This window comes from Lepidochelys olivacea, assembly GCF_965140295.1.
Source record: "Lepidochelys olivacea isolate rLepOli2 genome assembly, chromosome: 3".
Taxonomy (NCBI): domain Eukaryota; kingdom Metazoa; phylum Chordata; order Testudines; family Cheloniidae; genus Lepidochelys; species Lepidochelys olivacea.
The window spans coordinates 55,027,473-55,044,840 of NC_140413.1; the positions used below are offsets into that span (position 1 = coordinate 55,027,473).

General features: G+C 39.9%; 1 protein-coding gene across 5 annotated transcripts in view; it reads left to right on the top strand.

The window, feature by feature from the left end:
* Positions 1 to 17,368, top strand: part of ADGRB3 (adhesion G protein-coupled receptor B3) — a 620,721-nt gene that overhangs the window by 286,672 nt on the left and 316,681 nt on the right. For all 5 annotated transcript variants that reach the window (XM_084625079.1, XM_084625076.1, XM_084625077.1 and 2 more), the window contains 2 exons: positions 2,703 to 2,804; positions 3,235 to 3,341. In XM_084625079.1, the coding sequence (XP_084481205.1) occupies positions 2,703 to 2,804; positions 3,235 to 3,341 (209 nt within the window). The remainder of the gene's footprint in view (positions 1 to 2,702; positions 2,805 to 3,234; positions 3,342 to 17,368) is intronic.

Genomic DNA, 17,368 nt, shown 5'->3' on the forward strand with positions numbered 1-17,368 from the left:
GGAAAGGAGTTTGGAATGTGAAAGTAAGTCCTGAGGTGATAGATTAGTGAACAGAGAGCATATGAAGTGGTCTAACGTGTATGATCAATTAATTTATCAAAGGGCTTTATAATTTATCACATAGCCCTGTAATTTATCACCCATCACCTACACATATGTGGTATTAATTCACGTGATAAATTTAAGAGCCATGTGATAAATTGCAGAATTATGCAATAACTTTCTAACCTCCTGAACAGTGTCAAACAACCACTTTTTTTATACTAACCTTCTAGAGAAATATTCACTACTTCACTCCCAGATATGGAATTTCCCACAAAATGTACATCAACAAAAGTACCATGACAGCTTTTCTATACATAAAATCATCCTCAAAAATATAAATGGTATTATCTTGTACTGTTGCTTCTCAATGGGAACTAACACTTCTAACCCTAAAAGGCTCAGGAAAATTGATTTTAAACTAATGCAAATTTACCATATTTAAACTATATATAAAGAGAGAATTTCTGCCCCCAAAGCATCCAAGCAACCTTTCACTCTGTGATTCTATATAATCTGTTTTTAGAGTGTTGGATGGAGACTGAATTGGGATAAAACAGATTGAGCAAACTTGTAAAGCCAAAATGGACATTATGTAGACAATATAAAGGGGAAGGAACCCGAAGAAAAAGAAAGTCAGTTGTAAGTCAGCACCTGGGTAGGCTGTGTCAGTCTTCAGACCCCAAAGACCATCACTTAACTGTCTTTTTTTTTCACAAGGACAAAGTATGAGAGTAATGTCAACATGCTTGTGTTACCAGATGTTCCCCATTGATCATGCATCCCTTGCTTTCCCCCATTAGAATATTGGCCTCATGAGTTCACTTTTAGACTGCCTTATCTGAAGCAAATTAGTATTCTGGATAAGTGAAACAGCTCACTTTCTTAGGGTTTTGCCATTAAGGGATATTCTTGCTTCTCTAGCAACATCAACGTTCCTTGACTTACGATTCAGGAGTGCTGATGCTGAGGCAAATTTAGCAAGCAATTTTCGGAACGGCTGTGATTCATATTAGTATCACTGAGCCATCTGCAAGGAGCTATTTGTCATCCACAAAGACAGAGTTCACTGCTTTATGCAAAACTCTGCATAGTTTTGTCAGTAGAAGTACAGGGAAAGGGTTATCTTATGGAAAAGGAATTGGAGTTAAACTCAAAATACTGGGGTTCAGTTCCTGCCTCAGCCATAGTTTTCCTGTATAACCATGGTGAATCCTTTAATCCCTTTTTGCCTCACTTCCCTATCTGGAATGTGCCGACAATTATACTTCATTTCTCTAACCCTTTATCTTGTCTAATATGTGCTTTGAGGAATGGACTTCTTATTATGAGTAGATACTGCATTTAGTACAAAGGTTCATAGTTTCTACTCTAATACAGGCAATGATAGAAAAAAAATATTCACCATTTTTCTCTGCTACTTTGGAATGATTTGAGCTGCTAGTGTTTTGCATCACTTCAAATGGTTAGACATATCTGTCAAGATGGGGACTTTTTAGAGTTAATACATTCAAAAAAATGTTCACTAACTGGGAAGCTACAACAAAAATATTGGTTTCAGAGTAACAGCCGTGTTAGTCTGTATTCGCAAAAAGAAAAGGAGGACTTGTGGCACCTTAGAGACTAACCAATTTATTAGAGCATAAGCTTTCGTGAGTTACAGCTCACTTCCTCAGATGCATATCGTGGAAACTGCAGCAGGCTTTATATATACACAGAGAATATGAAACAATACCTATTCCCACCCCACTGTCCTGCTGGTAATAGCTTATCTAAAGTGATTTCCAGCACAAATCCAGGTTTTCTCACCCTCCACCCCCCCCCACAAATTCACTCTCCTGCTGGTGATAGCCCATCCAAAGTGACAACTCTTTACACAATGTGCATGACAATCAAGCTGGGCTATTTAACAAAAATATTGAACACCAAAAGGAATCTAGAAGTCTTGATTATGTGAAAATACTACCAATGTAGTTTTCTTTTACCTTGTCCATATTTGCTAGTAGGAGTCTGTTACCATGGGAATGTGAAAGTAATTTTCTTTCCTTTTAAAAAACTTTTTTGTGATAATCAGAAAACGTCATTTTGGCTTATAGCCACTCTGCTTCAGATTATTGGCCTCGCTAACAATACAATTGCAATAAAAGCCATATAAAAAGAAGTAGTGACCTACTCTCTTGTTTCCAGAATATCTGCTTCACAATTGACATGCTTATCACATTTAATGTTTCAGCAATGGCTTTAAAATAATTGCTTTGGGTGCAGCTAAAGTTAAAAAACAAACAAACACAAAAACCTCAAAGAGTTTTATGCATTTTTCATGCCTGTTAACCACAATGATTTACAACAGAGACGAAATGTTTTAAATAGAAACTGGTACATTTTTAAAAGAGTTAATATTGCATATGTATATATGTAGGCGAGAGAGAGAGTAAATGCAACAGATTGTGAAATGAAAGCCCAGCAGGAAGAGAGATCCTATACAAAAATCAAAGGAGATCTTACGTTTATGTGCTAAAGCATGTTAAAATGAGCCCCTAAAGACAACAATCTGCATTTCTTGGAGAGTATGGGGTTAAGGCTGAGGATGTATTTTTTCTGATACGCAATGTATACATTTTACAAAAGCCTATATTCAAATACTCATTTTTCAATCACAGCACCTTATGAAATATGTCCTGAAGATTATTTGATGTCAATGGTGTGGAAAAGGACCCCAGCTGGTGACATGGCATTCAATCGATGTCCTCTCAATGCCACAGGTACAGTAGTACATCAAATTTACATGCTGACAATAGAGAGATGTATTGTTTTCTTTTTTGCTAAAACTGCCCTTCCACCTGCATTCAAACACATCTAACCGTTGCCCAGATACTAAAGTGAAATATATAAAGATATATAATATAATGAGTAATAATTAATTGCCAGGATGTATCAGGCATTTTGCTGAAAATCAAGCAGATCATAAAGCCTTCTAATTAAAACTCCTAAATGCCAATTATATGACACAGGAAATCTGTTACAGAAACATGTATTGCTCTTTGAATGCTGCTGATGCTCATTTGCATAAAATTGTTTCTGTGTGTGCTCTAAAATAACATAGAATGTACCCTCCATAGGCTTTGTTCACTCTGACTATTCTCAGGTATATATATATATATAAATATTTTCTCTGTTCTTTATGACTCACAGGCACCACTAGCAGACGCTGCTCTCTCAGTGTTCATGGAGTGGCCTTCTGGGAACAACCAAGCTTTGCTAGATGCATATCAAATGAGTACAGACACTTGCAGCATTCAGTAGGTGCAAAGCCAGCTTTAGTACTTGCTCTGTTTATTTTTTGCTAATCATCACCATATAAGCATTTAACTGTTTACCCTTCAGTCAGACATCTGATGAGGAATAGGGGTGGGGGAGACTTGAGGAAGGATAATTTACATCCAATGTATATAATTTTGATCCTGTATATCTGCTGCTGTTTGAATGAAAGAGCCCTTTGTCTCACTGTAGCAGTGAAAAGAATGATGAAGGCTCCCTTTTCCATTGTTCATTGTATAAATTTTTTATCGAGGTCCTGGAGATTAAGGTATATATTTTAGGCTTATTAGCAAATGAGATGGGAATAAATGAGATTTACAGGAATTCAACCTACTAACATCATGTTATAGTATTTTACATTTGTTAATTGCACGCTAGCAAGTGAGGAACTATGATGCCTCTTTCCGATATAAAATATTGAACTTCCACTTTAGGTGAAATAAAAGGAAGAACGGTTGAAGGGTAAAAATACTGCACTGGATTGCAAACAAAATAAATAACCCCGTGGAGCAATATGATATGCTTTTCAAACATACGTAGAAAGGTTTCTTGACAAGATATAATGTATAAATATATTAACGATGTCTTCCTAAATGTATTTTTTAAATTCTGTTCTCCCAGTTAAGGATTCTGCCAGATCATTCCAGTGTGGGCAGAGCCCATTTTAAGATTCTCATGGACACTCTTTTTTTTTTCTTCCCAAGATATATTTTCCTGACACCCTTATTACTCCCACTCCTCTTTCAAAGGTCACCATTAATGCTGCTCCATTAATCATTCAACAGAGGGGCACTAACAGCTGTGTGTTTGTGATGGAATGTGACTACTTCCCAGCCTCTCAACCAAGCGCAACACTCATGTAATGTGCTTAACAATCTCTGGTGGCTGAAGCTGATTTCCCACCTGGAGGAGATTGTGATGAATTCCCCTGAGCTGCCTTTCTGTTTCATCAGATTCCAACTTAATTGAGACAAGGGATGCAGTTTCAGAATTATCCAACAAAAGCATTATTTTTAAACTCAGACAAGGAGAAAGCTCTTGTGCTAGACAAGACCTCCTCTCTTCTGCATGCACCTGGCTGGGAGTTGCAGTATCCCTCTACCTTTCATTCAGGAGAGCAAAACAAACAATATGGCTTCTAATTATTTGCCATTAGGTATTTTTAAAGTTTTTAAAAAATGGAATGTAGTTTCTGTATACTTAAAAATAATCTGCCAATTAATATCAATATATTATGTGCTAATTAGTGCAAACCTACTGCAAATGAGTACTATATCAGCCTCAATAAATACAGTATCAAAGTACTAGAGACAGGATCTTGCAGTATATTAAAAATGATGCAAACTGTATTTTGGGGACAACTTCTGGAGACCTTTCAGAAAGAAACAAAAATTATGGGCTTGATTATAGCTAGTCCTTGCGTTGCAGCACACATTTGAGATATAGCAAGGTGGCACAATGGAGTAAGAAACCTCTGGTCCCTTCCTTCCATGCCCTCAGGATTGCTGCCCAGAATCACAGCCTTTGTGCTTGAAGGAGCAGAAGAGATGGTACTTAGTTGCTTTCATCTGGGTGCACCTCAATGGAAAAGTGGTGGGGAAGGGCACAGAGTAGGTGGAGACATGCCTCACCCCTCCAAGTACCAGCTGTGTTGTGCCCCTTAAAGTGATGTCAGAGATTACATCCTCCTCTTGCACAACTGGGAAGCTTCCCTTTAAGGCAGAATGTCTCTCTGGGGTGAAGTGGCTCTGCATCATGCCTATTGCAGTGCCGTAGCTAAGGGCTATGATTTAATCATGTATCTTTTTGTATAAAACATCTTCTTAGTAACTTCTCAGTAGATAAATAATGTGCTGCAAATGCATTGGTTTCTTTGCTCTTTTTCTATTACTTTGTTGCAGTTTAGACACACTTTACGGTGATTTCCATTACAAATGGACAGCTAATACTTATATATTGCCTCTTCTTGAAATGGGAAATACTATAAATACTATTTATGTAACAACTGAGGGTGATACATTTCCAATTTTTAATAACATTCACAGTGGTATATTGTGTTACAAATATCTCTTGCCATGGAAATAATTCAGATCAGAAAAATCTAAATTATTCAGAATTTTCATATTAGTTCTGACTTTGAGGTGAAATCCTGGCTCCACTGTAGGCATTAGAAGTTTTGCAATTGACTTCATTGGGACCAGGACTTTACTCTTGGAGTTTTAAGTATATTGCTTTGTTTTGTTTAAAAGTCTGCATTATTGCTGTGATGGCATAGGCACATTCCACACCTGAAGAATTCAGTGCATCAGACTATGGACTATCTGATGGGATTGTTAGCCTTTCAAAATTCAATAGTTGTTAAATCATCCACGGCCTGACAGAATTCACTGAACCTATCATTTTGGAGCAAAGGCAAATAGAATAGCTAGAAAAAAAAAAAAAACAGAATGTTGCATTCAGCGATATGTACAGAAGTTGAAGTGTTTCATATGAAATACTGAAAGGGTTAAAGAAATTTTATCAGGTATACATGAACTAGATCTGGCACTTTTAGACTAAGGGTGTTTCTACACTGGGCAGTTAACCCAGGTGATTGGCACCTAGGCCTCAGCATCTGGGTTATCCTAGTCTGAGTGTGAGCATTCCCACAGCAAAGCCACGCTCCTGTTACAGTGTCCTCTCTGTTTCTGCACTCACATGTGTGTGTGTAGGACCGTAACCCATGATTCTTTGTGCTGGGATGAGTTCTTGTGGGAGAACTCAGCTGTCCTTTCAGGGGGGAACCATGGGACATGCATGAGAGGATTACCAGGATTCACATGATTTTTCAACAGTGTGACTTATCTGGCTAAGAAGAGGCCCTGATAGTTTATGGAGTCCCAGAAAATCCCTCTTAGCAAAAAGGTGTCATTGTTAAACATTACATCCCCCAGAACAGATTTATATAGATTCTTTTATAAATTTCCTTTTTCAAAATATTAGAAAAGATTAGTCCATGTTGTGAAATAATGTTTTGGCAAAGAACATTTGAAAATAACTCAATCTTCTTTTAAGTTACACACACATCTAAAAAGCATCTTATCTGAGCACTAATTTTTACTCTAGTTGGTACACATGCAAATTAAAGGAGACAAATGGATTTCTCTTACACTTACTTTAAAAAGAAATTGTCAGCCTGTCAGACTCCATGGTGCTGCTCAGAGTACAAGGAATCGCAGAAGTGTTAAGGAACAAGTGCTAAGGAATCATAGAAGAGAGAGATGGAAAGCCCTATAAGGTCATCCAGTCCATCCTCTTGGATTGTCCTCTCTCCCTGGTACACGTTAGGGTTGGTATCCCTGAAATCAGGGTTTTGTAAGGTAAATTCTGATGGACAGCATTGCTATAATACACATGTACATTTACAAAAGCATTTATGAAATATTTTAGCATGCTTATCTTACCAGTAATATTCCTTTACAAACGAGAGCAGCAGCGATCAGGTCATTACACACTCAGGTGCTATGAACTGCATCCTCAAAATCTGAAACTCAGCTGAATCCCTTTAAAAAAAATCAGGTCCTAAATGTACAAAATAAGAAGTTATACAGTTCTGAAATAAATGACATTCCTGAAGTAGAGTTATTGTAATTTAAAGGTAGTATGTGAACAATACTTCACACACACGATGGCTACATCTACATTTGAGCCGGGTGATGTGATTCCTTGTGTAGATGTACCTGTGCTGGCTCTGCTCAAGGTGGGGTGCTAAATATAGCAGTGCAGCTGGGGTAGCACAGGCGATGGCTCGGGCATGCTATCTCGCTAGCTCAAGCTATGTGAGCTGGGAATCTCATCTCCCATCTCCAATGTAAATGTAGCCTCAGGATGAAATCTCGGCCCCATGGATATCAATGGCAAAACTCACACTGTGGGGTCAGGAATTCACCCATAGGATAAAATCCTGGTATAAACATCAAAGCCAGTATATGGGCTGCAGCTCCTAGCCCAGCATGCTGTAAAGTGAGGTTAGTAGGACAAATCCTGCCATCCTAGGGCAGGCTGTGATATGCAAGCCTGTCTCATTGTGCTGCAGAGAGCTTTTTACTACTCGTTACTGGACATACACTTTCCAAAGAGTGCCTAAACACATCACCAAATTTTGTGCTAACTGTTCCCCTCAGCCTGAAGCCTTTGAGTGAAGATCATGTGTGCTGTCTCTTTAATGGGAGTTACCCACCACTGCATCATGTATGCCTAGGAAGATTACCTGTAGGACACACATTTTAGTTGCACTGCTCTCATGCAAAGACTTGTGGCTCCTTATATTTTTTCTCCTTTACTTACCTGTGTAGACAGAAAGGATTTATCCCTTAATAGATAATATTAAAAATGAAGTAGTAGGAGGCATGTTAGAATTTGCATATTGTTCAGTTCAACGCAAGCCTTGTAATAATGGCAAGTACAGTTTCTATGTAATTGGGTCCAAACTTTTTATCACAAAATGCATTTGAAAATCTCTTTGCCAAAGGTAGTGGAATTACTGGAGTTAAAAATACCCACATGACTTTAAATAGAAACAGTCTGTGTCCAGCCCTTACACAGTGTACAATGAAGAGCTCTCCTCACCGTACATGGCTTACAGAAGGACCAGGCAGAATTACTGGCCCTGCACACATCAGAGCAAAAATGCTGTTCTACCCCAACACACATTAGGAGTGCACAGTGTTCAGAATGTGGTAGAAGAAAGGAGGCATGTTCATAGGAGAATGGTACAGTCTAGGCCTATCTACTGCTATATCTATCTAAGGTACTTATATAGCCCCCATTATTGTAGTATCTAAGTACCTCAAAGTCTTTAATTTATCCTCACAATACCTTTGAGAGGTAGGGGAGTGCTATTATCCCCATTTTACAGGTGGGGAACTGAGACACAGACTAAGTGTGACCCAAGGTTATGCAGGAATTGATCTCTGGTCTCCAAAGTCCAAAGCTACAGCCCTAATTACTGGACCATTGTTCCTCTTCCCCTCACTTAGAATGAAGAAAGTCTAAATAAAGCCGAACTTCCATGGGTTGCGGGGGAGTGGGGCTATTCTCTCTCTAACTCTGCATTCCCTGTTCTGTATGGTGCCTCTCCCCATGGCAGTTTAGAGAAACAGTTTGGGATCTGGTGTGGGGATTGGCAGTGGATTCACCACTCCACAGCTCCAGAAGCCTTATACCTCCCAGGCTGAGGGTATTGAAAGAGATTACAGGAAAACCAGCTAACAGGAGGGTGTAAGATAAGCAGTGTCCCCACCTAAGCGTGCCACCAACATCTCTTATACCTTCCTGTTAGAAACATTTGTCTGGTGCATGCCATCTTCCAGCCAGTCTTTAGGATTTTCATAACCTGTCTGTGTCTGTTTTCAGCATTTGTAAAGTGGGGATAATAATTAGAGCTGGCTGAATAATGGAACCAGTTATTCATGAATAACTTATCCAACATTTGGCACAAAACAATCATCAGATCACTTCAACAAATAATGTTTGACCATCTTAGACAGCTGGTTGAATAATGTGAAAAATCATTCACTGAATAATTTAAGGGACAAAAAGATGCCAAAATCTATCAAATAAACTTTTGGGAAATTATTTGGTCAGCTCTCCTGATAATACTTTCAGAGCTTAATGAGGATTAATTTTAGTACGACTCAATACTTTGAATATGTAAAAAGATAAATGCTATTCTTTACACTCTGCAATCATATGGTCCACAGTTCAATCAATTATTTTTCTGAGCATGTTTTACATGTATTTTGTTTTTACATCATTGGAGTCTAGAAACACATGCATCTAAAAATAGATGCATTTGTTACTTCATCTGAAATTATCAATATATTGTTAATTTAGATTAGTATCTTCTGATATATATTTATGCTAATGTAAAACCAAGATTCCCACACAAAACATTGAAATATTAATTCACAGTAGTTGAAAATATTTTCTAAATATCTAAATACCAATTAACTCCTTTACTGTCACAATGAGAAATTCCAAATTGAATTAATAGGAATTGCTGTTTGTCATGGCACGCATGACTTTGAAGCAAAAGACATGGCAAATACATGTGTTTCAGCTGTGGGAGGCCACCAAACTGCCATCTGACTTCTAGCTTGTGGTATGTCAGAGTTCAAAATCAAGGGTGTGTCATTCTTTTCATTTCAAGGAGTTGCATTATTATTATGCATTAATTATTTTATGTAATGGTATAAAAGTTACTCATTATTCTTGCCACAAGCTCATTCAGTAAAGAGGGCCAAATTCTAGTTTTCATTATGGTTTGTGGACAAGGGTATTAATTGAATTGTAGATTTTTAAGGCCAGAAAGGGACCATTTTGATTATCTAGTCTGAACTCCTTCATAACACTGGTTATAAATAGAACTACAGCATATTTCTTAGTAAGATATCCAGTTTTGATCTTCATATGATGGAGAATGCATCACATCTCTAGATAACTTGTTTCAGTGGTTAATTACCCTCACTGCTAAAAATTTGCACCTTATTCCTCGTCTGAATTTATCTAGCTTCAGCTTCCAGCCATTGGATCTTGTTATGTGTTTTGTCTTCTACATTGCAGACCCCTCTACCATGAGATATTGAGAGCTAGATACTACTGTCAATGCACATCAAAACATTCACTGATATCAATGAAAGTTTACACAAAAGACCAGGGGTAGAATATATTTTTTATGTAATAACTACATTTTAGTTGCCATTTATTTTTAGTTTTATTCATACTGAATTATTGCTTCACCATCCTTCATTCTCTTTTTCTCCCTCTTCTCAGTCTTAGTGTGCTTCCTCTGTTCTCACTGCATTTTCTTCCTTGTTGCATCTTCCAGTTGAGTTGCTCCCTTTACCACAGTCTAGCCTCTAAAACAATCAACCATGAAATTGTTAATGATGACACTGAAGTGTCATCACTGGGCATAAGTGCAGGAACTCTAATGACATCAGCTGCGTGTCAGACAGTTCACTTCTCTGATTCCTTGTTTCCACTGTCCACTGACTCAGGAAGGTTACACTTCCTCAGTTGCACTCAGTTCATATTAGATGTTCTTCACCAACCGTGAAGTCTAGAAACTTCTTTTTTTTTAAGTGAAACCTTACATTCTGAATATGTCGTGCAGTACACATAAATACATTAAGTGGGCTGGATCTGGCCTGGAAGTTATAGGTTTGACCTTCTGCACTGGTTTATGGGTGCTTCTTATCATTTAGATAAAGAAGATACAAAATGTTTCCTGAAAAATCAAGGACATATGCTTCAGAAATCTCTACAATTAATGGATCAGATTCCCTCAAGGACCAGAATCAGAATCAGGATTAGCAGCCAGGAGAGTAATTTTGAAAGGCAGTCCCACCACCTACAATCAGTGAAATGCCGTGACAGAGAATTGTTCTTTGCATCACAACTGGACAGACTAGACTGCCTCTGGGACCAACAGCTTAAATGCAGGTGCTGGGATGAGGAAATGGAGAAGAAGTACTTTTGATACCCTGACCAACTCTACAGATGGTAGCCACATTAAACAGCACCTGTAAATGAAATAGAACATGTACGACAAGAGTAGAATGGTTTGGGATGGAATAGCAATTACTCATCATAACCCTATGGGAGCTTTCTGGAAGGAATGGGTGAAGCTACTATGACCAATGATGCTCACTGATCTAAAAGAATCAACATTTGACCTCTACCTGTACCCCTAAGAAAATGATCAGACACCAAAACTAGCACTGACTCCAACTTTGAAACCTGACTGATTTGGGGTCCTGAAAACTAAGGGTTATTGAATTCCAATGGGAGCTGGTCCACCACCAACCTCTCAAAGACTTAGAAAAGGGGAGTTACCATGAATTCATCACTAGCTCAGATGATTTGTCCATGGGGAACATTAAAAATCCTTCTCCAGAGCAAACATAGCTTTTGGAAAAGACAAGATAGTTTTGATAACATGTCACTGCTGCACGTCAAAGATAGAATAACTTGTGCACCTAAAGTGAAATTCCTTGAAGTGGCTCTTGGCCATTCAAAGACTGCATAAGATGTGTATATGGTGCTGAAAATGCAATAAATAGTGATGTCTAGGAAAGCACATAATCAATATGTCTTGCTTTCTGAATGTCATCAGAAATATCTGAAAATCTCTCCATTGTTGCTTCTTATTTTCTAAATCTAACTTAAAGAATGAATGGAGCCCAATTTTCAAATTTAGATGACTAAAATTTCATATTTAGGCATTTAGATGCCAAACACTAGTATTTTGTGCCAACTTGGGTAATTAATCTCCTGAATCAAGCATGTATACATGAAAATCAGGCTCTTATTCTAAAGAGGAGATGAAGTTAGAAAAACGGTTAACTCTTGGGAGTCTGGGAGCAAAGATTCACATAAGAAATAACTGATTAGTTTCAAGTGATTAATCTAAGGCTGAAAGGGACCTTGAGAGATCATCTAAACCAGCCCCATATGCTGAGGCAGAACCAAAAATGCCAACACCATCCCTGACAGGGATCATCTAACCTGTTCTTAAAAGCTTCCTATTCCAATGCTTAACTGTCCTTATAATTAGATATTTTCCCTAATACCTAACCTAAATCTCCCTTGCTAATGAGTAAATTTATTGCTTCTTGTCTTACCTTCAATGAATATGGAGAACAATTGATCACCATCCTCTTTATCATATTTGAAGACTGTTATCGGGTCCCTCTTCAGTCTTCTTTTTTCAAAACTAAACATAACCAGCTTTTTTAACCTTTCCTCATAGGTCAGGTTTTCTAAACATTTTTCCATTTTTGTTGATCTCATCTGAACACTTTCCAATTTGTCCACATCTTAAAGTATGGTGCCCCAAACTGGACAAATACTCTGAGGCCTCACCAGTGTCAAGTAGAGCAAAACAATTACCTCCCTTGTCTTACATACAACGCTCCGGTTAATACCACTTCAGAGTGATTTTAGCCTTTTTTTGCAACTGCATCACAATGTTGAGTCATATCTGTGATCCATTATAACTACCAGATCCTTTTTAGCAGTAGTATCACCTAGCCAGTTATTCCCCATTTTGATTTTGTCTTCCTAAGCGTAGTACTTTGCACTTGTCTTTGTTGAATTTTATCTTGTTGATTACAGACTAATTTTCCCATTTGTCAAGGTTGAATTCTCCAAAGTGCTTGCAACCCTGCCCAGTTTGGTGTCATCCACACATTCTATAAGCATACTTTCCACACCATTATCCAAGACATTAATGAAAATCATGAATAGTACCGGATAGACCTCTGCAGGACCCTACTAGATCCATTCTGCCAGTTTGACAGAGAACCATTGATAACTACTCTTTGAGCATGGTCTTTCAACCAGTTATGAATTCACATTATAGTGTTATCGTCTAGACATTTCCCAAGTTTGCTTACATGAGTATATTCTCATCCTAGTGTATTGGGAATTACGCAGGTGAATTTTTGCATATGAAAATGAAAATATATCCCATAAAATTGTTTTTCTACTCCTTCTAGTTCATGCCATAATTTTGCTTTTGCTTCCTGCTCAGCAATATTATTCACTATATTGCAAATGGTAGGCTGAAATATAATTTGATCAAACAAACTCTGAGGTGAATAATGATTTGCCTCAGCTGCAGCTCATTAGAGCTGATTTCATTTTTTCCAAATTGTATTACAAGGGCAGCTTATCAGCCAGTCAGTGTATTCCTCGATGAAATGACTGCTCTGCTTCAATACAGTGTTTTGCCTCCTCTGCTAGTTCACTGGTTCATCTCTTTTTACATAGTTGCAGGGTAGAGCAGACTCGGTTTTTTGCAGCAATTTGAACTTGTAGTTCCCACCAGCAACTCCTCCTTACTGCTGCCCCATCCCACTCATACTTTGGTTCATGTTGAATCATCTTCCCATTCCCAGGCCTGTGGGCTCAGGGAGTTGCAGCAGTAGACCCTGTTCTATCTCCTTCATAGCTTGGGAAGAGGTTGCAGCGTACTCTTTTTCCCTCATCTCTCGAAACACCTGATCAGTGCTATCCGTGCTCCTCCTTTCCCTGGTTGCACATTTTGCTTCCCTTCATTTCCTGTCTCTGGGTCCCCACTGTGGTGAATGAAGGAGGAAGCAGCCAGCAGGTGAAGAAAGAGAAAAACAGGATCAAGAAAAAAGGCAACTACTGGCTACCATTTAGCAACTACAAGTGTGCAGAGAGCAAACCTGCGGTCGAGAATTCTCCCTTCCTACCCTGGAAGAGGAATGGACTTGAAGTAATGGAGAAGTCCAGCGTTGGCTCATTTCTCTTATCCTCTTTTCACCCTTTCTTGGCAGAGTAAAGTATTGATGCAGAGAGTTTTTCCTCACAGAGCTTCAGAATCTGGTACAGAGAAATGTAAAGATGAGCTCTTCCTGTTTCTTGGCAAGTAATCCCTTTGAAGCCTCATTTAATCCCTCTAATATAGTGGTTCTCAAACATTAGCAGCCCAAGAACACCCGTTTTGATTTAACATTTTTCAGGGACCCCCAAGCCCCCATGCTCAGCTCCAAGCCCTACCCCCACTCCACCCTCCAAGCCCTTCCCCCAAAACCCCACCCCACCTCTTCCCACCCACCACCCACTCACTCCATCCCCCCTGCCTCCATCACTCACTCTCCCCTACCCTTACTGAGTTTTACCAGGGGGCAGGGGGTTGGGATGCAAGAGGGGGGTGGGGGCTCTGGGAGGGTGTTTGGGTGCGGGAGGGGTTTCAGGGTGTGGGCTCTGGGAGGGAGTTTGGGTGTGGGCTCTGGCCGGGCAGTGCTTACCTTGGGCAGCTCCCAAAAGTGACTGGCACATCCCTCTGGCAGCAGCTCCTAGGCGGGGGGCCCAGAGAGTCTCCACACACTGCCCCTGCCTGCAGGCACCTACCCCACGGCTCCCATTGGCCGCAGTTACCAGCCAATGGGAGCTGCGGAATCAGAGCTCGGGGCCGGGGCAGAGTGTGGAGACCCCTTTCCCCCCTCCCCTAGGTGCCGTAGGGATGTGCTGGCTGCTTCTGGGAGTGGCACAGAGCAAGGGTAGGCAGGAAGCCTGCCTTAGCCCCATTGCACCGCTGGACTTTTAGCACCTAAAATCTCCCCGTTTGGAGTTAAGGGAGGGAGGGGGAGGAGTTGATCAGCGTTGCCCGTGGACCCTCTGGAGTACCCTCAGAACCCCTCAGTCCCCAGTTTCAGAAATGCTGCTCTAATATACATTCAAATAAGTAAAAAATAAATGTTCCCTCTTCCCCTCCAAGTGTTATGTCCCCTCTTTCCTCTAGAAATCCTACATTAAAAGAAAGACTGAGGGGAAAAAAGACTGACCCTGCTTTTGCCCCTGGACTGGCCGTATGAAAGGACCAGAGAGGCATAAAAGGGCCCTAAAAGTGCTGACTCTGGCTGTGGGAAGATTCCCCAATACAGGTATTGTGGGAGACACCCAGAAAGCTGTCTCCTGAGGATCCCCTCACAAGCCCCGGTGTGCTGGGGTGAGGCTTGGGGATTGGAACACAGGGCTGTGCAGGAGATACTGACTGGTCCCAGGAGTCTCCTGTAACTTAGACAGGTCTCCAGGGCTTTCTATATTACAACAGGTTTCAGAGTAACAGCCGTGTTAGTCTGTATTCGCAAAAAGCAAAGGAGTACTTGTGGCACCTTAGAGACTAACCAATTTATTTGAGCATAAGCTTTCGTGAGCTACATACACTTCATCGGATGCATACTGTGGAAACTGCAGAAGACATTATATACACAGAGACCATGAAACAATACCTCCTCCCACCCCACTCTCCTGCTGGTAATAGCTTATCTAAAGTGATCACTCTCCTTACAATGTGTATGATAATCAAGTTGGGCCATTTCCAGCACAAATCCAGGTTTTCTCACCCTCCGCCCCCCCCCCCCACACACACACACAAACTCACTCTCCTGCTGGTAATAGCCCATCCAAAGTGACCACTCTTTTTACAATGTGTATGATAATCAAGGTGGGCCATTTCCAGCACTTCATTCCCCAGGGCAGCCAGGATCTGAAGGGTGCAAAGGTGGTTGAAATCACCAAAGCCCCTGCATGTCCTTGCCTTCCTTCCCTTCCATTTCTGTACCTCCTCTCTTTAAATCCCACATAAATATCAATAACGGTTCCTGCCTCACCATCCCCAATCCCTCTTATCACGTCTGCTTTCAAAAAAAAAAAAAAAAGTGAAGTGAAGTGAACTTTTCTCCTATTGTTTCTGCTGCTGCTCCCTAATGCTGAGTTGTGCTACAGCAGTGATCAGCTCTGAGTGCTCGCTGATCCCATTGATATTCTGAGCCAACCAACACTGCAGCCGACAGGTGAACTCCACTACAGAGGGGAAAAGAAAGATGAAGGCCATTTAAGAACTAGATAAAGAAAGCACTCATGCAGTTGTTCCTTAAAGTCTATCACCACAGTAAAACTGTTCACTGTAATGTACCTGGCAGATGATTTCAGGAATTTGGCTAGGCTCTTGGAAAACAATTGTTACAGTACATTACACTTAACATAATTATCCCTCTGTTACCTTTTGCTCTCCCTACCTGTTTGCTGTTTCCCCCTGTTGTCTCTCATCTTGTACTTAGATTGTAAATTCTTTGGAGCAGGAACCGTGTTTTTGCTGTGCATCGAATGTGCCATGATGGAGCCCCAATCTGATTTATGGTCTCTGGCCACTACTGTAATATAATAATAATGTACTCAAATAGGGCCAAATTTTGATTACCTTGTACACACAAACAAGGTGACTAGGATTTCAACTACCACGTCAATATATAATCAAATAAATGCATAAATGCCTATATTAACAAAAGAGAGAGAGAGAGAGAGAGAGAGAGAGAGAGAGAGAGAGCTTAAGGAGGATCCCTGATAAACAGAACTTACTGTGTAAAAAAAAAAAGGACAAATTATTTGAAGTACGTCCCCTCTCTATACCCCCCAGCTTTTGCAGTTCCCTCAGTATGGAGAGCCGTGAGAGACTTACCCCGCAAGCAATGCTATGTCTGTCATAAAATGAAAACAAACCGTTCAGACTCCTCATTCTCTTTCCCCTCAACTCCTGCTTCTGTCAACTTGCATTATACATGGAGAATGCAAAAATTTTAAGACATGCCCTCTGGTTTAAAAAAAAACAAACCCAACCACCTCTCACACAGCATTCCAATGTGAGCTGAATTAATCACAGATAATTGAGGTTCTAAGTGGCAATACTTAAAACATCATATAAACCGGTTCAACAAACTCAGTGACAAATTCAACAAGGAAAAAACAAAAAGAAAAGAAATGGAAGTTCCTGTCGTGATTGTTTCCCCCAAAGCCATGTCTTCCACTATTAGAGAAAAATCCTACAACCTTCCTATTCATAAATGTAGCGGAAGAACTTAAATGTAGAAGCTTACTCATGGCCATCTGTACTAAGGAATGCATCAATGCAGACCCCCCAAAAATCAATTACTATATTTGTGCAGTTGTATGTAGTAGTCAAAATCAATCCTAGGGGAATGCAGCTGCACATGATGCTTCTTTGAAGGCCAGAGCTCTAGGGCTGGAATTAGTGGCAATAAAGCACTTAATAATAGTATAATAAAAAGAAGACAGTGGAATGGGTGAGAGTAGTAAAAATCTTATGAAAGCCTCCTATTGGGGGATAGAGGGAGGGCAATTAGAATTTAGGATCCCTCTGGGCAATTCTCACACGTCATCTAAAATATATAAGAGCAGCACCGGCAGTAGCTGATTTTCTGAGATTTTCTGCAACATGCACTGTACGGTAAGCGCTAAACACATACAGTTCGTCTGGTTTATGTGCAAAGATTCAGCTTGCCAGTGAACTATGTGTAGTACTATGTATGTTGTGTGGGGGCATCTATGCTCATACACTCCTTTTTCTTTCAATAAAGTGGTTTGGTAACTGAATGACACCGGGGCAGAAATGCTCTATACAGTGAAAACAATT